The 25,661-nt window shown below is 45.6% G+C and overlaps 1 protein-coding gene across 7 annotated transcripts in view; it reads right to left on the reverse strand.

Moving 5' to 3' along the window:
- Positions 1-25,661, reverse strand: part of VPS13B (vacuolar protein sorting 13 homolog B) — a 1,297,298-nt gene that overhangs the window by 608,191 nt on the left and 663,446 nt on the right. The window contains exon 24 of one of the 7 annotated variants that reach the window (XM_073550462.1): positions 2,257-3,351. The exons of the other annotated variants lie outside the window; for them this stretch is intronic. Coding sequence (XP_073406563.1) covers positions 3,284-3,351 — 68 coding nt within the window. The 3' untranslated portion in view covers positions 2,257-3,283. Of the gene's footprint in view, positions 1-2,256; positions 3,352-25,661 lie in introns of those variants that run through there. 7 annotated transcript variants of the gene reach the window in all.

A 25,661-nucleotide genomic window follows, 5' to 3' on the forward strand; every position in this document is an offset into this window, starting at 1 on the left:
GGGTGGATTGCGATTCCACCCGCAAATGTTAGGGGCACATGACAGCTGATCAGATCATGTGCCTGAAAAAATGCGGGTTCAGTGCAGGAGCTAGCATCAAAGGGAGGAAGACTAGGGTCAATTTTAGATTTCTCTAATAAATTCTGTAATACTTTTTTTGCAATAAACTAACCAATGAAGCTTAGTGCTTGTGTAGACAACCAAAGACTAGTCTTATAGCACCAGGGTTTTGGATTCAAATCCCACCAAGGACATCTGCAAAGAGTTTGCATGTTCTCCTTGTGTTTCTGTGGGTTTCCTTCGGGTTCTCCGGTTCCCTGCCACACTTCAAAAACATACCAAAAGGGAATCTAGATTGTGAGTCCTGATAGGGACAGTGCCAACAATGTCTGTAAAGTGCTGAGGAACTAATGGTGCTAAATAAGTAAAATAATATTAAATCCCATCAATTTCACATGCTAAAGAAGGTGCTCAGATGCGTTTAACCAGCCCAATCCACATTGTCAGAACAAGTCATTAAATGTACCGTATTTAAAAATGCATTCAATGACCGCAAGCAGATATATTGAAAACCATGGAAAATTCATACACAAGTGCAAATTAAAAAACTGCAGCATTTTCTTTGATCATAGAAGCATATAATATTTTCACAAAATTGGAAACCCCTTTATGATTGTACCAGCATCAGAAAACATGAAGACATTACATTGTCAAACAATTGTTTTTGAAAAAGCTGAGAAAATCCTCAGAAATATCTATGCCCACGGGCAAAAACCCTGCACATAAATAAGGACAACTAAATGCAAATTGTACTCATTGCTCCAGTTTAGTCTGATGGCAGAACATAAAAATGTGTTCCGTACACAACATGCGTGCTATTTCCATGATATCATGCTCCGGCATGAGATGTAAGAATTAATGTCATGTGTCGGAAGCTGCAAAATGACTTGACTCAAATTTTGAACTTGCTGTTTTGGAGAGAGAAAGCACGCCAAGCTCTACTGCCAGAGAATGGAGAAATCATAAGAGCTTTGGGGGGAGAAAAGGAAAAAAAAAAAGGAAAAAAATATTGCATTCCATTACATGATGATGGAACAATCGATTTATCATTTTTTATATATATATATATATATATATATATATATATATATATATATAATTTTTTTATCTCAGGAAAGGGAATGTCTAATGTCATTTTTTGTACTATGAAATGTTTGAAAGAAAGATCTTAAGATTGGATGTATGCCCTGATCCAAGCAGGAAAAAAAAAAAACTGTAAAATATTATCCTATAACATCTCATGACAGATAACCATATGTACGAGAAGAGGGGAGGAAAATCACCTTGAATGATTTAAAACTTGTACCATAATTGTCTCAATAAGGCAGAGTTCCGGCATGAAGGGACGGCGTCAGCTACATTAAAGAATAGAAAATATCAGGATTATGTGAACATTTGGTTGGCATTATTCCCAGTGCACAAACCACTATAAAAATAAACTTTTTATAAAAGGATTTAGCCTATCGTAACAAGGGGAAATTTCTCTCTTTATAGAGAAGATTGAGTTGCCCCGATTGAAAATCAGATGAAATGTTTAAGCTGCTACTTGCTTATCGTCCGTCCATCTACCGCGATCCTCCTCGCTGCCCTGTTCTGAAGTCTATACTTAAAAGAACCATTGGCTTGTTACAGTCCTGTTTCAAAAGGGAAACCAGGCGCGAGGCCTGACTTCTGGGTGTGAAAGGAAACAAATTTTCTCATATGTGATTTTAATAGTAAAGATTTTCTTTGATCTCCTTGGTACAGAAAAAAATAAAAAGGACATAAGGAAAAATCTGGGCTCCGTATACAGGATGTTGAGATAGCATAGGTAATTGGAAACATAATAATGTCACCTTGAAGTTAAGTGGTCACAGAAAGTGTGGATTTCCACGTTTACACTGCATAGACTTATTTGCCCCAGGAAAATCAATATACAAAAAAAAGGCCAGCATATCTAAGCACACCTGTTACATATAAAAATATGAAAAATGCCAGTGGGCCCTCCTGCTCTGACATACCTCGCATGTATATATATCCTTTCCTCTAAATCAGGGCTGTGGAGTCGGTAAGCCAAACCTGCGACTCAAACTCCTCAATTTCCCTTCCACCGACTCCAACATATATTGCTTATGTTAAAGTGAAAAATTTATTGTAGTACAATGTGAACATCAGACATTTAATAATTTTTATGATACAATAATCAAGATATTTAGATAGAACATAATATATATTTATTGGAATACAACTTTAGAACACAAAAAACTAATAAATTGTAAATATGTAATACACTGTAATATCGATTACATATATATAAAACACTATGTAATAAACTATGTAAGTGGCAATAAACAGTTTTCAACAGAAACATACTAAATAACATTTGTGCAGTCTATGAATTTGTTCTAAAAAATATAATTGCCTCCAACAGATCCTCCTTCATATATGACCTAAAATCTGACCTAATAATTTTAAGGCCAGAGAACAACCTCTCTACACTAACTTGGGTTGGAGGCAAAGCCGTAACCACATGGGCAACATCTCTAACAATTTCTAAGTATAAAGGAATTGCCTCATGCACAGTTAGTTTTGATGAACGGTTGAATTTTTCTATTTCTTTGAGAGCAAGTGAAACATTTTGCTGAAATATGGTCAATCTGCTTGCTATAGGAGACGGAGTGAAATCTCTTTCCTTGCCGCAATGCTTTACCTGCTGCATATCATCCGAATACTTGTCAAAGTCAAACTCCTCACCTGATGAGGATGAAGATATGGCAGCAGTAGCACTGTCAGGACCCGAGTCCTCTTGCGCCTGGCAGTCTTCCTGTAGGCCACTCATCCTAACTGCTACCTCAGCCAGAGCTTCTTTTCCTTTAGTAAGCTGTTAATCATCAAGCAATATACGATGACTTGGGTCCACATAAACAGCTGCCAGACAAATTTTATTTTCCAATAGCTGTATCTCTCTCCGTTTCACTGAAGCAGAAATGCCATCTGCGATTAAATCTCCTCTTAGTGACAGGCAAAATAGCAAGTTCTTCCACTCCCTTATGATAATGCCAGGAGTTAAATCCTCAGCTTGTAATTTTTTAGTCACGGTAAATAGGTGATTAAGCAATTCCTTCAATTCAGCCACCTGTGTAACTTATACTGCACACCCCTACACTTGAAAATAAAGCCTGCACCTTAAGATGTGGTGATGAATGCAGTCTATTTATTCCAACTATCAATTGATGTTGATGTTTTACTGAAGACGAGCAATGCCTGTCCTGGGCGTCCTTTTGGGCAGCTGTGCGGTGTACCAGACTGGTGCTAAAAAAAAAAAAAAAAAAAAAAAAGGAGTGTTAGGGTACCGTTACACCTAGCGATGCACCAGCGATCCCGACTAGCGATATGACGCGGTCAGGATCGCTGGTGCATCGCTAGGTGGTCGCTAGTGAGCTGCCACACAGGCAGATCTCACCAGCGACATCGCAGGGGTCGGGGATCGCTACTTACCTGTCAGACGCGGCGATCCTGCGTCCTCCCGCCCGGCTCCACACGTCGCTCGTCGGCGCCACAGGAAGCCCAGCAGGAAGCTGACGACGAGGAATGGTGCAGGAGCTTCTCGCGCAATCAGCGATAACCAGCGGGGGAGCCGGTCGGAGGTAAGTATCACATGCAGCGATATCGCTAGCAATATCGCTGCAACGTCACAAAATCGGTGACTTTACAGCGATATTGCTAGCGATATCGCAGTGTGTAACGGGGGCTTTAGTCTGTGTGCTACCCGGCTTTCATTCTTTTTGATACAGATAAGATATGGATAGACAGATATGGCTAAATGGATAGATATAGCAGATTTCTAATCTGCTTTTGCTATTGAAAACATCTATGAGCTCAAAAACCTTTCAGGTGATGCGGTTTTCTAAAAAGCTGATCTGCTTTTGCAGCTGAAAAATGTATCCTCAAAAAACGCAGCAAAAACGCTGTGTGTGAATGTAGCCTTAGATCAGGAATGGAACAGTCATTTATAGGACATTTCATAACTTTCCCAAATTCCTATGAAAAAATATTCAGCATAATCTGCAATGAACTACTGTACCCAATTTATTATATATTTTAGGAGTCGGAGTCGGTCCATTTTATACAGACTCCGACTCCACAGCCCTGCTCTAAATCACACATTACTTACCTATGCAATTGACCAAATTCCTTCCCAACTCATCCTCAACCACCATTGTTAATTTCGCTCTCTCATATATATTAGTGTGGTGTGACTGGTGGTCCCGTGGTTAATGGGAGGTATACGTCACAGGGATGGAAGCTCCCTGCAATGCAACTCAGTATTTTGTCTTTAGTGCACATGAGAACTAATATGTTGTTTTGTGAACCTGGGTCCGGGTTGCGGGTAGCTATGAGAGATGGGAGGGTCTGGTTACCCATATGACCTCACCTCTGGGTGAGGGTGCCCACTGTACCCCTGTTTAACTTCAGGACCTGCAAGTGTTTGAGGACCTGCAGTGAGGTCATGACCATGTGACCAGTCCATGTGATCCATACCTCACCTGTGGGTGTGGTGGCAAGCTATGTAATCGAGGTGTGTTTAGCACATGGCAGTGAATGTTTGGGAGTCTGCCAGTGTGGACAGACTTCCATGTGTCCAGGCTGGACACTACAGAGTGGTCTGTGTCTTGAGAGGGAGAAGACTTCCTGTGTCTGTGGCTCCAGACAGAGCCTGAGTGCTGGACATTGCACAGCCTGTGTACTGACAGGCCTGAGAGAGCAGAGCTCTGCTATGGACACTGATACTGTGTCTGCTTGATTTAAAGACCGTTTACCTTTGTGTAGCTGACTTGATGGTTTATTAAGCAAATAAATCCACATGGACCTTGAAGAGAACGTGCCTCCTGTTTTCTCCTTCGCACTATATCTACTATATAAAGCTCAAGTGTGTGTATGTATGTATGTATGTCCGGGATTGGCATCCGCACCGTCGCAGCTACAGACACAAAATTTGGCACAGTCACACGTCTGGACCCTGAGAGTGTCCTAGGCTATGTTGTGAGGCGAAATTTTAACCCCGCGCGTTCCTATTCACCAAACAATTTTGCCCCTATCTACATAATGGGGAAAAAGTGTGTGTATCAAGCCCCTCATTATGATGTCACAATGGTTGCCATGGCGACATTGATGTCATCATAGGTTGCAAGCCCCGCCGCTCATTATCATGTCATAATGGTTGACTATGGGATGGAGGATGTGTGATGGGTATATGGGCACGGGACTATGGGATGGCGGATATGTATGATGGGTATATGGGCACGGGACTATGGGATGGAGGATATGTATGATGGGTATACAGTCATGGCCAAAAGTTTTGAGAATGACACAAATATTAATTTTTACAAAGTCTACTGCTTCATTTTTTCTAATGGCAATTTGCATATACTCCAGAATGTTATAAAGAGTGATCAGCTTAACAGCAATTACTTGCAAAGTCAATATTTGCCTAGAAAATTAACTTTATCCCCCAAAACACATTTCAACATCATTGCAGCCCTGCCTTAAAAGGACCAGCTAACATCGTTTCAGTGATTGCTCCATTAACACAGGTGTGGGTGTTGATGAGGACAGGGCTGGAGATCAATCTGTCATGATTAAGTAAGAATGACACCACTGGACACTTTAAAAGGAGGCTGGTGCTTGGCATCATTGTTTCTCTTCTGCTAACCATGGTTATCTCTAAAGAAACACTTGCAGTCATCATTGCACTGCACAAAAATGGCCTAACAGGGAAGAGTATCGCAGCTAGAAAGATTGCACCTCAGTCAACAATCTATCGCATCATCAAGAACTTCAAGGAGAGAGGTTCCCTTGTTGCCAAAAAGGCTCCAGGGCGCCCAAGAAAGACCAGCAAGCGCCAGGACGTCTCTTAAAAGTGTTTCAGCTGCGGGATCGGGCTACCAGCAGTGCGGAGCTTGCTCAGGAATGGCAGCAGGCAGGTGTGAGTGCATCTGCACGCACTGTGAGGCGGAGACTCTTGGAGCAAGGCCTGGTCTCAAGAGGGCAGCAAAGAAGCCACTTCTCTCCAGAAAAAACATCATGGATAGTGTTGAGCATTCCGATACCGCAAGTATCGGGTATCGGCAGATACTTGCTGTATCGGAATTCCGATACCGACTTCCGATATTTTTTCAATATCGGAAGTCGGCATCGGAATCGGAAGTTCAAAGTTGATTGACAGCCGAAATGACGTCATCATGATGCGCGGTGTGTGCGCATCATGATGCGCCGTCATTTCGGGCCTTCCGGGGGTCTCTGCCGGCCTGCCGGGGGGCTGTGTGGACTGCCCGGGGTCTGTACCGGCCTGCCGGTGGTCTGTGCACCCTGTGGGGGTCTGTACCGGCCTGCCGGGGGGCTGTGCCGGCCTGCCGGTGGTCTGTGCACCCTGTGGGGGTCTGTACCGGCCTGCAGGGGGGCTGTGCCGGCCTGCCGGGGGGCTGTGCTGATGTCCGGGGGTCTGTGCAAGCATCGTCCGATGGGACTATAAGTCCCATCTGGCGATGCCTGCTACCATGACAGTAATTGACACATTAGCCAATGATGGGACAGTAGTAGTCCCATCATCCGGCTAATGTGTTAAATGTTAAAAAAAAAAAAAAAAAAATACTACATACATACTACATGCATGCTACATACATACTACATATATACTACATGCATGCTACATACATACTACACGCATGCTACATACATACTACACGCATGCTACATACATACTGCATGCTACATACATACTACATACATACCACATGCATACTACATACTACTACATACATACTACATACATACTACATACATGCTACATACATGCTACATACATACTACATACATACTACATGCATGCTACATACATACTACATATATACTACATGCATGCTACATACATACTACATGCTACATACATACTACATATATACTACATACATACTACATACATACTACATGCTACATACATACTACATATATACTACATGCATGCTACATACATACTACATGCTACATACATACTACATGCTACATACATACTACATATATAATACATACATACTACATACATACTACATACATACTACATACATGCTACATACATACTACATACATGCTACATACATACTGCATGCTACATACATACTACATACATACCACATATATACTACATGCATGCTACATACATACCACATACATACTACATACATACTACATGCATGCTACATACATAACACATATATACTACATGCATGCTACATACATACTACATGCTACATACATACCACATACATACTACATACATACTACATGCATGCTACATACATACTACATGCTACATACATACTACATGCTACATACATACTACATATATACTACATGCATGCTACATACATACTACATGCTACATACTACATATATACTACATACATACTACATACATACTACATACATACTACATACATACTACATACATGCTACATGCTACATACATACTACATATATACTACATGCATGCTACATACATACTGCATGCTACATGCATGCTACATACATACTGCATGCTACATGCATGCTACATACATACTACATGCTACATACATACCACATATATACTACATACATACTACATACAATACATTCATACAATACATACATAGACATACAGTACATATAACAGAGTAACATACTTACCAATACTTGTCACATTGTTCCCCGAAGCCATTGTCTTTTACGGAATAAATATTAACATAACAAACCACAAAAATACTCACCCACGATCCGAAGCAGTCCACGAGTGTGTCCCACGACGATCTTGGGTAGAGAACTGCAGCATCAGCTGATGCTGCCGTTCTCTACGGGCTGCAGGAATCCAATGACGGAAGGTAGGTATCCTTCCGCACTGTATTCCTCCGCCACTTAAAAAAAAAAAGTCCCTAGTCTCACTTTATGCCATTGCTGCGTGGGAAATTCCCACACACCGGGCAGCGCCGGGCTCTTCAGCTAGTATATATATATATGTGTTGTGATAAAACACTCCGGGATCGCCTTTGCTGGGGTCAAAGGTCACGTGCAGTCAGCATGAAACTCAGGCGCAGAGCGGGGATTCGTGTGTATAACTGACCCTGGGTCAGGTTTATTAACGGTGAAAGCAATGCAAAAGGAAATAAAACATAAAACAAATCCTTGCCTGTCCGGCACTAACTAAACAATGGACAACCTAACTACCAACTGGCGGGCTTCTCCCGTCCAGCCAAACCACAGTTGCAGTGGGCACTGCTTCCACTCACGTGTGTGTCTCTCACACAGACAGGCTCTCTGTGTTCCCAGGCTGAGACACTCACACAACCACCTTGCATCCTTATATATCCACCTCCCATTATCCATTAGTAAGCAGGTGCGATACTGACCAGACTAGGCCACATAGGAAAGGAATCTGGGCGAGATATACCTGCCCTCATCCACCATTCCCACATGATTCTCACATATCCCCCCCTTCTGCTCAGACCACTCTGGTCGAGCAATGACACCCGCCAAACAGTGCACTCGGGACAGGGCATCTGCATTCCCCATCTGTACCCCTGGGCGGTGCTCCACCGTAAAAGTGTAGGCCTGCAGGGAAAGGAACCACCGGGTCACCCGGCTATTCCGTTCCTTGTTCAAGTGCATCCACTTGAGAGGGGCATGGTCAGTGATCAGCCTGAACTTTCGGCCCACCAGGTAATATTTGAGGGCCTCTAGAGCCCACTTAATGGCTAGGCACTCTTTTTCCACGACTGCATACCTTTGCTCGTGTTTATTCAGCTTCCTGCTGAGATAGAGGACTGGGTGTTCCACTCCGTCCCTCACTTGTGAGAGTACGGCCCCGATACCGGTATCAGAGGTATCCGTTTGTACCACAAACTCGCTGCGGAAGTCTGGAGTCACCAGTACGGGCTGAGAGCAAAGTGCCCGTTTTAGGCTATGGAAGGCTTCTTCAGCCGCTAAACTCCATTTAATCATGACGGAGTCTTCCCTTTTGTAAGATCCGTCAGGGGGGTAGCGATGGCTGCAAAATTGGGTATGAACCGGCGATAATAACCGGCGATCCCCAGGAAGGCTTGCACCTGCTTCTTGTTGACAGGTTGTGGCCAGTCCTGAACCGCCTGAATCTTATCAACCTGGGGTTTAACAACACCCCTCCCAGGTGTCAATCACAGCTTGTACTTTCTGGAGATGAGTCTCCCAGTCCAAGCTGTAAATGACAATGTCGTCCAAATAGGCCGAAGCGTACCGCCTATGTGGCCTCAGGACTCGATCCATCAGTCTCTGGAAGGTCGCTGGTGCTCCGTGCAGTCCAAACGGCATATACACATACTGAAATAGACCTTCTGGGGTAGCAAATGCCGTCTTTTCTCTGGCAGCCTCCGCCAGAGGGATCTGCCAATACCCCTTTGTTAGGTCTAGGGTCGTAATATACCGAGCTTTTCCTAACCGATCTATTAACTCATCGACCCGGGGCATAGGGTAGGCATCAAATTTTGAGACCGCATTCAGTTTCCTGAAGTCATTACAGAACCGGATGGTGCCGTCTGGTTTAGGAATTAGCACAATCGGGCTGGACCACGCACTGTGCGATTCCTCAATGACTCCTAACTCTAACATTGCCTTCACTTCTCGGGAAACGGCTTCACGGCGCGCTTCCGGGATTCGGTAGGGCTTTACGTGAACTGTGACACCAGGTTCCGTTACGATGTCATGTTTCATTAGCATAGTCTGCCCGGGTTTTTCTGAGAAAAACTTTTGGTTGTGAAGTAGAAACTGCCTGACTTCCGTCTTTTGCCGCTCCGAGAGAGTCTCTGCAACCCGTACCTCCGGTACGGTATGCGAGCGGACAGGACGGGCCAGCTCTGCTGACAAGGCAGACCGATCCTTCCAGGGCTTTATCAGATTTACATGATAAATGATAGATATATATATATATATATATATATATATATATATATATATATATATATATATATATATATATATGTATATATACACACACAAACCAACTAGTAGTATACAGGTATGTATGTATTGCACAGGCAGGGATCTGCTGCAATCTGGATCCAACTTTATAAACGGCACACCCAGGTGTATCCATATAAATGGCCCACCCTGCATATATTTTTGGGTGGGGGTGGGATTCATATTTACGGTGTCCGTTGTGTGGTAAAAATAACCTGGCAAAATTCTTCTCCGTGTGTGTTGTGTGTACATAAGTACCTGTCAACCATCTACAGCAGTGCGGGGAGAAGCCAGCTCGGGGCGACACTGGTCAAGTAACATGTAACTAATCACACTCATCTTTAATATTCTATCCTTTGATTATTCCTCTTTGTCCAGCTACCACCCCATTGCAAAGCTTCAGTTTGCCTCAAAACTCATTGAACAACATGTATCCATGAACGGTCCTCCCTTCTCTCAAACAACTGGCTCGAAAGTGTGCTCACCGAGCATGCAAGTGACAATCTGGACAATGTCACAAAATACAAATTCCATAACAATAAGCACTATGTATGTTAAGCTTCCTACTACAACATTTAACATAAATTGAACCACTTCAACCATTAACACGCATGAGAATAACCCTTTCAGATTATCCTAGCACCACTATTCCTTTACTTGTACTCCACATAGGACAGTTCATAGAGCACCGAGGAATTCAGTACAAATTTTATGGTGGTGACCCTAATAAGTTCCGTCACAGGCCAGAGTTTACATCTGTGTTGTCCAAAGTCACAGAGCGTCAGTGATCTAAATCCTCCATTATTATGCCGCTTCAAAATTTTATCTTGAAGAAAAAAACAAAATTTATAATTTTTTCACCATCTCATTGAAACGTCACAAAAAAATGTAAATCATAGCTAATGACTCCACAATTTCTCAGTATCACGAGTCGGCATCCTTGAGATAATTTAAATTCTTTCTTTCTTTCAAACCGCAGAATCAAGCCACTACCAACTCTAAAGGCCCCGTCACACACAGCGATCTCGCTAGCGAGATCGCTGCTTAGTCACAAGTTTTGTGACACAGCAGCGATCTCACCAGCGAGATCGCTGTGTGTGACAGCGATCAGCGACCGACCCCCCTGCCGGTATTGCTGATCGCTCTGGGAAACCTCTGGACTTTTCTTTGGTTGCTGGTTTCCCGCTGGCCAGCACGCATTGCTGCGTGTGACAGGCGGGAGACCAGCGATCTGCTGGTAACTAACGTACAAATCGGGTATCCAAGAGACGGGCGTCCCTTGGATACCCGATGTATACGTTAGTTACCAGCTCCCTGCATCAGCACGCTGGTAACTAAAGTACACAGCGACGCAGCGCGCTCGGCGTCGCTGTGCTGATCGCTGGTGAAGGTGTCTTCTTTCTTTATCTCAAATCAACAAAATATGTTTGTTCTCATTTTTTTGTCTATTTTACTGTAACATACTTCTCGGTGATCTCCCATGTAACATTCTTGTGCATCTCTTACCCATAGGTTTAGAGTATGTGCACACCTTGTGGATTTGCCTGTGTTATTTTCTGCGCAGATTCTTCCTCTCTTGGCAGAAAACACAGGTAAAAATCCGCGCGGATTTGATGCTTTTTTCATGCGTTTTGGATGGTCATTTGTATGCGTTTTTGTAAGCTAAATAAACATCTATTATTTAACAAAAAAAGGATGTCATTTCTTTGTCCAACATCTTATTTTACATACTCCACTGAAGACCATAATATCATCACATACCATGTTCACATATAATGTACACAAAAGAAAAATAAGTGAATATATTGATAGATCTATTGATAGATATAGATAGATCTATAGATCTATCTATCGTATATACTCGAGAATAAGCCAAGATTTTCAGCCCATTTTTTTAGGCTGAAAGTGCCCCTCTCAACTTATACTAGAGTCATTGTCCCAAGGGGTCGGCAGGGGAGGGGGAGCGGCAGGAACGGGCAGCTGTCACATCACCACTCAACCCCTCCTGGCGTGGTCTCTGCACTTCCCTGCTTCTCCGATGGTCTCCGGCACCAGCAGCTTCTTCCTTTGTTCAGAGGTCACGTGGTACCACTCATGAAAGTAATGAAGGCGTGGAGCGCATATTCATTACTTTAATGAGCAGTACCACATGACCTCTGATCACAGGAAGAAGCTGATGGTGCCAAAGACCATCGTAGAAGCAGGGAAGTGCAGAGACTGAGCCAGGAGGGGATGAGTATGACGGGGAGAACAGGGGGAGGTCAGAAGAGCCATGCATACACGGGGGAGGACACGGAGCTAAACATACAGCAGGGGGAGGATGGAGGAGCCATGCATACAGGGGGAGGACAGGGCAGCCATGCATACACGGGGGGAGAATGGGGAGGAAGCCGAGCCATGCATACAGCAGGGGGAGGATGGAGGAGCCATACATACAGCAGGGGGAGGACGGAGGAGCCATGTATACAGCAGGGGGAGGATGGAGGAGCCATGCATACAGCAAGGGGAGCCACACATACCAAGACAGGGATGAGGGGACAATGAACACCCGGCTTATACTCAAGTCAATAAGCTTAACCAGTTTTCTATGGCAAAATTAGGTGCCTGGGCTTATACTCGAGTATATACGGTATCTATCAATCTATCTATAGCTATATCTATCTATAGCTATATCTATAGATAGAAAAAAATCTGCGTTAGTCTGGAGTCACACTCGTGAGAAACTTGCTTGAGCCTCGCACCTCAATACCCGGGCACTGCCGCCGGCACACAGACCGGAGCTTTCAGCTGCACAGAAATACATGCAGCCGCGCACTCATGTCCCGATTGCTGGCTGCAGTGCCGGGTATTGAGGTGCGAGACTCGTGCGAGTTTCTCGCAAGTGTGACCCCGGCCTTAAATGCAATATCAATTTAATTTAAAAAAAAAAAGAAAAAATTGTGTGGGCTCCCATGCAATTTTCAAAACCAGAGAGGGAAAGCCAGCGATTGGGGGCAGATATAGCCTGGGAAGGGAGTAATACCCATAGATCTTCCCAGGCTATTAAGATCAGCTCACAGCTGTATAATTAGCCTTTACTGGCTAATAAAATAGGGTGACCTCAGGTGACCTTTCTCCCGGAGGCCGAGGGATACAGTGTGGAGGATTACCTTCTGTCACTGTACACTGGAGGCCCCTGAAGAGTGGTCAGATCTCCTGATGTGACAGCTCTACATGGGAGATTGTCGTGGGAGATTGTCGTGGGACAATCGTTATTAAATGGATTACGTCGGAACAGTGAGTACTTTTTTTGCAGGTGATCGAGGGCGTTGGGCATTAGCTGTATAGTGAGTATGTACTGTATGTTTATTTGTTTTTTTTTTACTATTCAACACAGTAGCCGGATTATGGGACCACTACTGTCTCATCATCAGCTAATGCTGTCACTGTAGCAGACATAGCAAGATAGGACTAGTAGTCCCACCCAACGATTCCTGCCTACACACAGACCAGCACACACAGCCCAGCACACATCCTCCGCCCACACACTCTTCCTCCTCCCAATCTGCAGCGTTTCTCAGTAGCAAAACCGCAGATATTTTTAAAGCTGCGGTTTTGCTGCAAATTTGAGTGACTCAATGGAAGTCAATGGGTGCAGAAACCCTGCAGGTCCACAAAAAGAATTGACATGCTGCGGGAAAAAAAAACACTGCAAATCTGCGCATATTTTTCCACAGTATGTGCACAGCAATTCTGAATTTCACACTGACTTACACTGGTGCACTACACTGCGGATTTGATGCAATTCTGTGCGTCCAAAAACACTGCGGATTTGCATCAAAATCCACAACGTGTGCACATAGCCGGTGAAGAGATTAAGGCTAACTATTGACTACGTGATTTAGGTTAACATATTAACAATTACAGTACATACTCAGCTGTCCACAACCTGTATCCTCCTTACAACTATGACATCATCTTCTGAGACCTCCACGCATGGTCCTCTGAAGACTTTCTCGACTGCTCCTCTCACAACAGTCTCAGTGGAATTTCTGGAAATACCAGTACTTTGAAATAAATAATTCTAAATCTCAAAAATAATGCAAATATATAGACAATTATACAGTATACTACTGGAGCGAACACTTAGCAGCACTCATCACAAATGTGATGCTAACAGAGCTATGGGTTCACAGGAACAACTAAATGAAATGATTCCGGTATTATCTTCTATAAGAAAAAAAATGTGTGCAATGACAAAAATAATGATTACAAAAGCTAAAACATAAAAAGCTTTAATGAAAACAATTAATAATAACAGGTATAAATAATCCCAGCAATACGGACAAAATGTATTTAAGATGGGTGGGCGAGCAATTGAGTGAGCCCCAATAGTATGAGGCATAATTCACATGTAGTATACTGTTTAATATACAAAAGGTTAAAAATGTGTATGAATCAATATTCATTAATATTTAAACACATTCATATATGCATACAAAAGGTACCCAGTGTAAATATGCTAATCTGTATACAGTGGGTACGGAAAGTATTTAGATCCATTTACATTTTTCACTTTGATTCATTGTAGCCATTTGGTAAATTCAAAAAAGATCATTTTCTTCCTCATTAATGTACACTCTGCACTCCATTTTGACTGAAAAAAAAAACAAATGCAGAAATTTTTGCAAATTTATTAAAAAAGAAAAACTGAAATATCACATGGTCATAAGTATTCAGACCCTTTGCTCAGTATTGAGTAGAAGCACCTTTTGAGCTAGTACAGCCATGAGTCTTCTTGGGAATGATGCAACAAGTTTTTCACACCTGGATTTGGGGATCCTCTGCCATTCTTCCTTGCACATCTTCTCCAGTTTCGTCAGGCTGGATAGTGAACGTTGGTGAACAGCAATTTTCAGGTCAGTGTTTGGGTCAGGGCTCAGGGTGGGGCCAAGTAAGGAATGGTCCCAGAGTTGTTCTGAAGCCACTCCTTTGTTATTTTAGCTGTGAGATTAGGGTCATTGTCTTGTTGGAAGGTGAACCTTCTACATTTCTGTTTTTTTTCAGTCAAGATGGAGTGCAGAGTGTACATTAATGAGAAAAAAAAAACTTTTTTGAATTTACCAAATGGCTGCAATGAAACAAAGATTAAAAAATGTAAAGGGGTCTGAATGCTTTCCGTACCCACTGTATATCCCACAGGTTACCACAAGCAAGGATAAGGACTCAATATGATGATAAGCTCACCCACCAAATGCCTGACATGTATTTCACAAATGCTTCGTCAGGTACAAATCATATCATGTTTTAGCTATTGTAATCCATTTTTTTCTAGGTTTTCTTGACTTATGCACTGCTTTCTGGGATTATAACTCTTGGTAGCAAGTATCTTATATAGTGGAACCTTGCTAATATAAATTTATATGATTGTGTAAAGGTGAACCGATTTCACCAGAAAATCTTATTTATTCTTTAGCAGTTTAACATTTCAAAATATTCTTCTCTTCTCCTAAATTCACAACAGAGACCATACATATTTGTAGAAACTAAAAACTTCCCTGCTTTTCTTTATCGAAGGGATTTGAAGCCAAACATGAAAATGAATGAGTGCTCTTGAACCGCGCAGAAACAGTGAGAAGCCTTTCTGTGATACACTCAGATGTGTGGCCTCAAGAACTCACCTACAACAGAAAGTAGTTGACCGTCTTTGACGGCTATACTTGCCACCCACGGTCCCGCTTATTGAGAGCATTTTTCTGTAACAAATCCCCCATTAGGTGCTCCTTTCCCTGTCATTATTGTACTTGGCAGCAAATGGCACACTTATAGGGGTAAATATACTTTCTACAGTGCCAGGATGATCTGATCACCGGTCCCACTACTGCTGGGACACTCTTCAGCATCTTCACAGGAAAAATTAATCATGACATGATGCCCATTGAAATTAACAGGCCATCCATTGCTATTAAGGATCAACTTTATTCTCATTTGCACAAGGAAAGACAAGAAGCAATGGGATGAAACTGAATGGGAAGAGACACAGATTAGATATTAGAAAAAACTTTTTGACAGTTAGAGTGATCAATGAGTGGAACAGGCTGCCACGAGAAGTGGTGAGTTCTCCTTCAATGGAAGTCTTCAAACAGAGGCTGGACAGACATCTGACTGGGATGATTTAGCGAATCCTGCTTTGAGCAGGGGGTTGGACCAGATGGCCCAGGAGGTCCCTTCCAACTCTACGATTCTATGATTCTATGATTCTATTAGTTTTTATTTTTTTACTTAAATACATTTAATTGGGGTTTTAAATAATTTTTTAAATTGGCTTTCATTAAAAGTTTTACATCGTTCGCCTCCTATAGCCGCTGTATTACACTTTATATTGCAGGTTGCATATTGAGGTAATGGGTTTGGGCCACATCATATTTATTTTATGAGGGCATGATTTGGTGGCACTTACTATTTATACATGTATGACAGGTTCTCCTCCTGCTCTTCTTAGTGCAGCTTTCCTCTGAGGCTGCACAGCTCTTTTCAATCAACAAAATGGCTACTGATGGTCGAGAAGGGGCCTACCGGTTACAGTCACAGAGAGTGCGACCACGACCGGGGGCCATGCATGCAGGGGTTCTGCCCAAGCCAGGCCCACTTTCAGTTGAATGTTCGTTCTTGGACGCACATTCAGCTGAAATGTGTTACGGCTCAGAGATCAACAGTCCCTTTCTACATCATAATAGCTACCAGTCTATCACAGGTTGTCAGCTGATGTTGGCGTGCCAGTAGTGGGCGGCGTATGACTTCACTTCCATGCTCAATCCGCCCATCTCTCCCTGCCCCACGCTCCGGCAATGGAGGAGGAAGAGGATGCTGCTCTTTGTAAGAGCAACGAAAGGTAGCAAGAATCATATTGGTTTCTATGTTCAAATGTGAATAGAGCACCAGAATGGTGAACATTATTACAGGATAGGGGGCATTATTAAAAGACATGGTCCAGGACATTATAATAGGGGCCCCATAGATCTAACCAACATACTAGTGGAGGCCCAGTCCAAGTTTTTTTTGCAACTGGGCCCATAGGATTCTAATTATGCTACTGTGGAGGAGCATCGTACCAGACCTGTCCATCAGACTCCTCCAATAGAAAAGCAGTTTTCTGTGAGGTTTCCAATTGGACAAGACAAGACTGATGGACAAGTCTGGTCATGGTTTCTCTACCAGCTGCAGAGCTATGCCGTCTGTGAGGAACAAGAGAAGGAGAAGAACCTATCAACACATCTGATAAAATAAAGATAATGTGGCCAACTCCATTAATTCATTCTGCAACCAGCAATAACTCAGTGTAATACAGCGGCTATAGGAGGCTAACGGTGCAAAGCTGTTAATCAGCCAAATGCAAAAATGATTAGCCCCAAATGCATGCATTTAAGTAATAAAAATAGGTCAATAAAAGGTGTACAACCCCTTTAACCTCCAGAGGTATTTTCGTTTTTGTTTTTGCTCCCCTTCTTCCGAGAGCCATAACTTTTTTACTTTTCCGTCAACATGGCCATGGTCTTGTTTTTTTTGCGGGATGAGCTTTCCTTTTGAATTACACCATTGGTTTTAACATATCGTGCACTAGAATATGAGAAAAAAATTACAAGTGCAGTGAAATGCAAAAAAGTGCAATCCCCACAGTTGTTTTTTTTTTTTTTTTTTTTACTATGTTCACTAAATGCTAAAACTGACCTGCCATTATGATTCTGTAGGTCATTTTGAGTTCAGAGACACCAAACATATCTAGGTTCTTTTTTATCTAAGTGGTGAAAAAAAATCCGAACTTTGTTAAATAAAAAAAAAAAAAAATTGCTCCATTTTACAAGACCAGTAGCGTCTCCATTTTTCGTGATCTTGGGTTGGGTGAGGGCTTATTTTTTGTGTGCCGAAATGACGTTTTGGTGCAGATACAATTTTTTGATCGCCCGTTATTGCATTTTAGTGTAATGTCGCGGTGAACAAAAAAAAATAAATTGTAATTCTGTCGTTTTGACTTTTTCTCGCTACAATGTTTAGCGATCAGGTTAATCCTGTTTTTTATTACGGTAATAGATCGGGCAATTCTGAATGCGGTGACAGCAATGTATGTAGCAGAATTACTCACTTGCTATGAGCATCGACCACTGCTCATAGCAATCAGGCAATGACAACCATAGAGGTCTGCTGGAGACCTCTGGTTGTCATGTCAACCTGTGAGGAGTGGCGGAAGGCACTAAAAAAAAAATAATTAAAGTGCCTTCGCCACTCGGGGTCCACCGTGCGGCAGGTGATATGACCGCTGCTTGAGAGGCAGAGCACTATGGCATTAAAGTGCACGGGGTTAACTGCACTCAGAGTGCACTGAAGCAAGCTCTGTTAAGGACACAGAGCCGCAACCTTAAAGTACACAAAAACGCTGTGTCTGTTTAAGCCACAGAACAACAGCGACACAGTAATAGAGGGTCACTGGAGCAGCCTTAAATGTCAGAACTACTCCGACAAGACCTACCGTGAAAAGAGGTGCGAGACGTCGCAACTGCAATCGCAGCGCGGTGTGAACGGAGCCTCAGCGGAGACACCGCGATATCGCTGGCGCGATGCAGGAAGCTAGCTGCTGTGACAAGAATAGCTGGAGCGCGCTGGCGCTGCTACTGGCGGCTGCCCAATCACTCACATAGTCGTATTATCAGAGGGAAGGGGTTTCTTAATAAGTCAGTCACCAGTCCAAGCATCCGTCACCATACATACAGCAGCAGCATGAAAATACTAGCGCATGGCATAGCGGCCATGCGCACTTTTTATAGCGTACGGGACCTGCCAGAAATCTCGAGAGCCCTGAGCTAAACCAATGGAATCAGGAGCAGGACCTGAGCACCTGACTCCCGAACTCCAATGAGAGCGTGTCCGTGGGCATGCTCAAAAGTTGGAAAAAAGGACTTAGCCTCTGGAGACAAATGTGAGAACCTGGATTCCCGCATAGGCAGCATAGAACCCAGATTCCTAACATTACCCCCCCTCCTCCCTGAACCTTCCGATCAGGGGAGACGAGATCGAAAGGTCTCAGGAGGGACACCCGGGAGACAATAGAAGTGGGAGTTTTAGGAGGAGGCCGCGTAACGGCAGGTGTAGCCACACTCCGTTCAGGAAGGCTATCCCGAGCACACAGGGTGCATGCCCGAATAAACTTTATGTCCCGAGCCCTGTGCGGCCACCAATACGAACCGGCCAGAGACTTTGTGGTCTGCATATAGCCACGATGGCCGTCCGCATTGGGCGCGTGTGCCCACGCGAGGACTTTAGACCGCTGGCAAGGAGGGACAAAAGCCTCGTTTACCGACTCATGGTCAGACCACTGTGGGGCGCTGACTTCCGGAGAAGCAGCGGGTGGATGAAAACAACCGCATATGGACTCTTGAGCCGGACATGTCTCAGAAATGGCGCGAGACACTTCCATGGGCTCGGGTGGCAGAACCTCTGGCTCGGAAGCATCCAGAGATTCAAAAAATTTGGGAGCCGGGGTACCTCTCCTTTTGGAGTGAACTCGCTCCAAACCACGCTCCGAAAATCGGAGATCAATCCGCGAGGAGATTGATATTAACTCTTCGAGACTGGTAGGAATTTCTCTCGTGGAGAGAGCATCCTTTACATGCTCCGCTAATCCCTTCCAGAAGACAGGAATCAGTGCCTTGTCGGACCACTCCAACTTGGACGCCAGTGTCCGAAAACGGACGGCGTATTGACTGACCGAGAGTGATCCTTGAGACAAGGAGAGCAGTTGGAGAGAGGTATCATGTGTAACCCGCGGACCAAGAAACACCTGCTTGATAGCAGTTAGCAGATTAGCTGCGGTACGGATAGCCGGGTCATCACGCTCCCATAGTAGCGTAGCCCATTCCAGCGCCTTGTCCGACAGTAGGGATATAATAAAGGCCACCTTGGCCCGCTCTGTAGGGAATTGCGCAGCCAGCAGCTCCAGGTGGATCGAGCATTGGCTGATAAAACCTCTACAGGAGGCGCCATTCCCAGAATATTTCTCGGGTAACGGGAGGCGGGTAACTGTCGGCGTAAAGGCGGACATGGACATACGCCCTACCGCGTCCGTGAGTGCTTGGACAGCAGCATCTGTGGCCTACGAAGCTGCGAGAGCTCGCTCAAGGGTAGCCAAGCGAGTCTCGAGCTGTCGCACGCACTGCAACAGTTGCTGCATATCTGCCATCTTCAGCCAGACCCTGGTGCTAGTATTATGTTAGGAGTGGCGGAAGGCACTAAAAAAATAAATAATTAAAGTGCCTTCGCCACTCGGGGCCCACTGTGCGGCAGGTGATATGACCGCTGCTAGAGAGGCAGAGCACTATGGCATTAAAGTGCACAGGGTTAACTGCACCCAGAGTGCACTGAAGCAAGCTCTGTTAAGGACACAGAGCCGCAACCTTAAAGTACACAAAAACGCTGTGTCTGTTTAAGCCACAGAACAACAACGACACTGTAATAGAGGGTCACTGGAGCAGCCTTAAATGTCAGAACTACTCTGACAAGAAATACCGTGAAAAGAGGTGAGAGACGTCGCAACTGTGAACGCTCGAGGAACTGCAATCGCAGCGCGGTGTGAATGGACCCTCAGCTGAGACACCGCGACATCGCTGGCGTGATGCAGGACACTAGCTGCTGAGACAGGAATAGCTGGAGCGCGCTGGCGCTGCTACTGGCGGCTGCCCAATCACTCACACAGTCGTATTATCAGAGGGAAGGGGTTTCTTAATAAGTCAGTCACCAGTCCAAGCATCCGTCACCATACATACAGCAGCAGTATGAAAATACTAGCGCATGGCATAGCGTCCATGCACACTTTTTATAGCGTACAGGACCTGCCAGAAATCTCCAGAGCCCTGAGCTAAGCCAATGGAATCAGGAGCAGGACCTGAGCACCTGACTCCTGAACTCCAATGGGAGCTCGTCCCGTGGGCATGCTCAGAAGTTGGAAAAAAGGACTTAGCCTCTGGAGACAAATGTGAGAACCTGGAATCCCGCATAGGCAGCATAGAACCCAGATTCCTAACACAACCCATTGGTGACCCACGATCACATGATGAGGGTTACCGATGGGCGGATTTCCGGTGCGATTGCCAGAAGCACATGTTAAATGCCGCTGTCAGAGTTTGACAGCGGCATTTAACGGGTTAACAGCCGTGGGTGATTCGCAATTCCACTCGTGGCTGTTCCAGGCACATGTAAGCTGTTCAAAACAGCTGACATGTGTTGGGAAAGATGTGGGAACACCGCCAGAGACCTCATCAAAGGGAGGGTGTCTGACATCGGCGTAGTATTACGCCTGATGTCGGAAAGGCCTTAAATAGTGATAACTTACACCAGACCTTGAAGGGGTAATTTTTCAACATGGAAATGTATTTTCCTCTTCATTGTGGTGTAGGTTAACATGCATGTTAGAAAGAAAACAAGCATGGTGGCTCAGTGGTTAGCACTGCAGCCTTGCAGTGCTGGGGTCCTGGGTACAACTCCCTCCAAGAGCAACATCTGCAAGAAGTCTATCTTCTCCCCGTGTTTGTGTAGGTTTCCTCTGGGTACTTTGGTTTCCTCCCACACTCCAAAGACATACTGATAGGTAATCTAGACTTGGAGTCCCAATCATAAGTGAGTAAAATTAGTAAATAAAATAAATAAAATATATAATTAGTAGAGATGAGCAAAAAGATTTGAACTACATCTGCATCACAAATGGTCCTTTGTGGCCGCCGGCCAGACCAAGGCAATGTTAACCGCTGTCCTAGCAATCGTCTGCCTGGCATCCTGGGTGTCTCTGCCACTTACTATGTCCTCACAACATCACATCGTGAATCAAATCTTGGCGTTCTGAGGCCTGGTGACTAAAACTCACAAAATCATGGTAGCCTAGCAAGTGGCAGAGACACTCAAGAAGGTGGATTGCTGGTTCAGAAGTTAACACTGCACTGGCCCATCTGCCACCAAGAACCCAACGCTGCCGCACCTGGGTAATCTGAATCTTTCTGCTTGTCACTCATAATTAATGTTCAGAAACAGAAATGAAGAATATTCATTATTTCTCCAATATTTAGGATTTGTTTATTGATCACAAAAGGTGCCTCGCTGGAGAAACAATGTACCATGCTATACAGAATTCTTGATAAACTTCCGAACTCCTATCCAAGCGACAGTCATGTGAAGATTCCGGGAGCAATGGGGGCTACATGTTTTTAATTTACAGCATTTAATCTATTTCCATTTTTCTCCTTTGATGCAAGAAAACTTCCCGTCCATATACTGTGATTGTCAAACATTTTGATTGGTTCCATTGATTCACAATTTCCATCTTCTTTCACTTATCTGCTTAATTTAGATCAGAAACCAGTAGCATGAACACTGCAGCAATTACCATTTCTCACATTACTTTTCTGCTGGATAATATGCACTGGACTCATTACCCTCTGATTTATATTCTCTTTGTTCCTGACGTGAACTGCGTTTTCAAGCCTGGAAAGGTTTCCAACTCATTTCCATTCACATTTTACAGTCTTTGACAAAGCTGCAGCATCAGGACTACGATAACTTAAGATTGGGAACTTAATGGAGTGCTTGGTCTGAATGCTGAAAACTAAACATAACCTAAACCAAGCAGTGAACAATGACCACCAATCCGATAATCTCTACACAGTGTCACGCGGCGGCTGCCGCGCACTCCTCCCTTTAGCTTACCCGCTCGCCGGTGGCCTCCTCGCCTCGGCGCCGGCTGCCGCGGGCTTCTCCGCGGTCTCTCCCAGCTCCTCTTCTCCGTCCGGTCTTCTGGACCGCGCCGGGTGCGCGCTCCCGCCCCTCCTCCTTGGCGGGCGCGCGCACACACTATGCCCGGGCACACGCGCGCCTCCTCCTCCTCCTGAGGACGCGCGCCTTCCTCTCCTCCACTAGGAGGTCACGACCCGGAGGGCCTCCTACTTCCCCTATATCAGGCCGCCTCTTCCTGCTGGCGGTGCCTGATTATCACTGCGCTTCCTTAGTGATTCTGGCCGCTCTCTATGTACGCCCCTGCGTCCTGTCCGTCGCTCATTCGCCTCTTCCATTATCCTCTCTCCTAGGCTCGGGAGGTCCGTGGTCATGTCCCGTCCAGCCCTGTTCCCGCCTGTCCGGTGTCTCCAAGCCGTGCCCGTCTGTCCTGCGTCTCCAAGCTGTGCCCGTCTGTCCTGCGTCTCCAAGCCGTGCCCGTCTGTCCTGTGTCTCCAAGCCGTGCCCGTCTGTCCTGTGTCTCCAAGCCGTGCCCGTCTGTCCTGTGTCTCCAAGCCGTGCCCGTCTGTCCTGTGTCTCCAAGCCGTGCCCGTCTGTCCTGTGTCTCCAAGCCGTGCCCACCTGTCCTGTGTCTCCAAGCCGTGCCCACCTGTCCTGCGTCCCCAACTCGGATCTACCTGTCTGTCTGTCGATACATCCCCTGGGTACCAGCTGCCGTGGTAATAGTTACCCGCGGGCTTGCCCCAAACACTCCCTGTATAGGGGATGGTCCACCTGGTCAGCTCGCCCCCGGGAGGTTCGTTGCCACGGTCTAGCGGGTCCACCCCAGGAGTACCTCACAGAATAATCAGGCCATGGATCCCGCTGGTACCCTGACCCAAAAGGAACTTTTGTTCCTTCGTGAGAATCAGGCGAGGATCATGTCGTTCCTCAAATCAATGGAGTCCCGACTTTCGTCTTTGCAAACCTCTGATCCTGGGATTGCCTCCCAAATCTCCGGCTTACAGCAGGAACTTGCCCAGCAGCGCGACACCCAGGCCCATATTTTGAACTATATAGCCTCAGTAGATAACCGCTTACTAGCTCTACAGACGGCGGCCGCTGTCCCTGCGCCTGTGGCAGTTCCTCATTCCTCCCCCCGGTTGGCCAAACCCCCACGCTATAGCGGAGATCCCAAACTCTGTCGGGGGTTCATTAACCAGTGCCAATTGCATTTCGAGTTGGCACCCCTACAGTATCCTTCCGACCGGGCCAAGGTGGCCTTTATGATATCCCACTTAGAGGGTGAGGCACTGGCTTGGGTAAATCCCTTGTGGGAGCGTGATGACCCGATAGTCTCCCAGCTCGTGACCTTCTTGGAGACATTTCGTAAGGTCTTTGATGAGCCCGGCCGTCTGGTCTCCGCCACCGAGTCCTTATTTTGCCTTCGCCAGGGTACTCTCTCTGTGGGACAGTACGCCATCCAGTTCCGTACGTTGTCCTCTGAGCTTGGATGGAACAATGAGGCTCTGGTGGGGGCTTTTTGGCGTGGCTTGTCGGCCCGAATCAAAGACGAGTTGGCAGGCAGGGATACACCTACGTCTTTGGAGGATCTCATCTCGCTGGCAACGCGAATTGATCTGCGTTTCCGGGAGCGTTCCCGCGAGGTGGCCAGGGAGAGAAGGCCCACTCGTTTTTCTCCTCCGACACGCAGTCCCCCCCGCTCGCGGCCTTCCACCTCGGCGTCAGCCCCTGAACCCATGCAAGTAGACCGACTCTGGCCCGCGGAGCTACGCCGCCAGGAGAGACTCACTCATGGTCTTTGTCTCTATTGTGGCAGCGCCTCCCATCTCCTGCGTTCCTGCCCTGTGAGGCCGGGAAACTCCTCCGCCTAGGACAGGTAAGAGAGGCCTCCCTAGGTGCCTTTGATACCTCTCTACCCTTGACCCTTCCTGTTTTGTTTATCCAGGGTTCCAAAAGTTTTTCGGAGATAGCCTATATTGACTCAGGGGCTGCTGGAAATTTTATCCAACTCGAGGCGGTGAAGAGATTGGGGATACCTGTCAGGTCCTTGGAGATTCCCCGGCAGTTAGCCTCAGTCGACGGCATTCCCTTGCGCGAGACCGTTACACTGGTCACTGAAGAGCTGGAATTACAGATCGGGGTCCTGCACCGTGAGAAAATAGCCTTCTTCGTGCTGCCGTCTCTATCCCACATCTTGCTCCTGGGTCTTCCGTGGTTGAGGATGCATGAACCTGTCCTGGATTGGCGGTCCGGAGTCATTCTTCACTGGGGCCGCTTCTGCCAGACTAGATGTCTTCGTCCAGTACAACCCCTCAAATGCTCATCTCCTGTCTCGGGCCCTGTGGATTTGCCCTCGGCCTACTGGGCCTTTGCGGATGTCTTTGATAAGAAGGAGGCAGAGACTCTTCCACCGCACCGGCAATATGATTGCCCTATCGAGCTTGTTCCCGGCTCGACTCCGCCCCGGGGGCGAATCTATCCGTTGAGTCCACTCGAGTCCCAGGCCATGACTGAATATGTACAGGAGAATTTGGCCAGAGGCTTCATCCGGAAGTCATCTTCTTCCGCTGGAGCTGGCTTCTTTTTTGTCAAGAAGAAGGACGGGTCTCTCCGCCCCTGTATTGACTATCGAGGTCTTAACCAGATTACCATCAAGAACAGATATCCTCTTCTCTCACCCCCACCTGGCAAGACTTTTGTGCCGGAGAAGGACCGAAGACGAATCCTACACTGGGGACATGCTTCCAAGCTGGCTGGCCATATCGGGCTTAAAAAGACACTTCTCCTGGTGTCCCGCTACTACTGGTGGCCGACTCTTCCCCAGGATGTCCAGGATTTCGTCGCCTCCT

Source organism: Dendrobates tinctorius, unplaced genomic scaffold (assembly GCF_039654945.1).
Source record: "Dendrobates tinctorius isolate UK_male_01 unplaced genomic scaffold, ASM3965494v1 ptg000165l, whole genome shotgun sequence".
Lineage (NCBI taxonomy): Eukaryota > Metazoa > Chordata > Amphibia > Anura > Dendrobatidae > Dendrobates > Dendrobates tinctorius.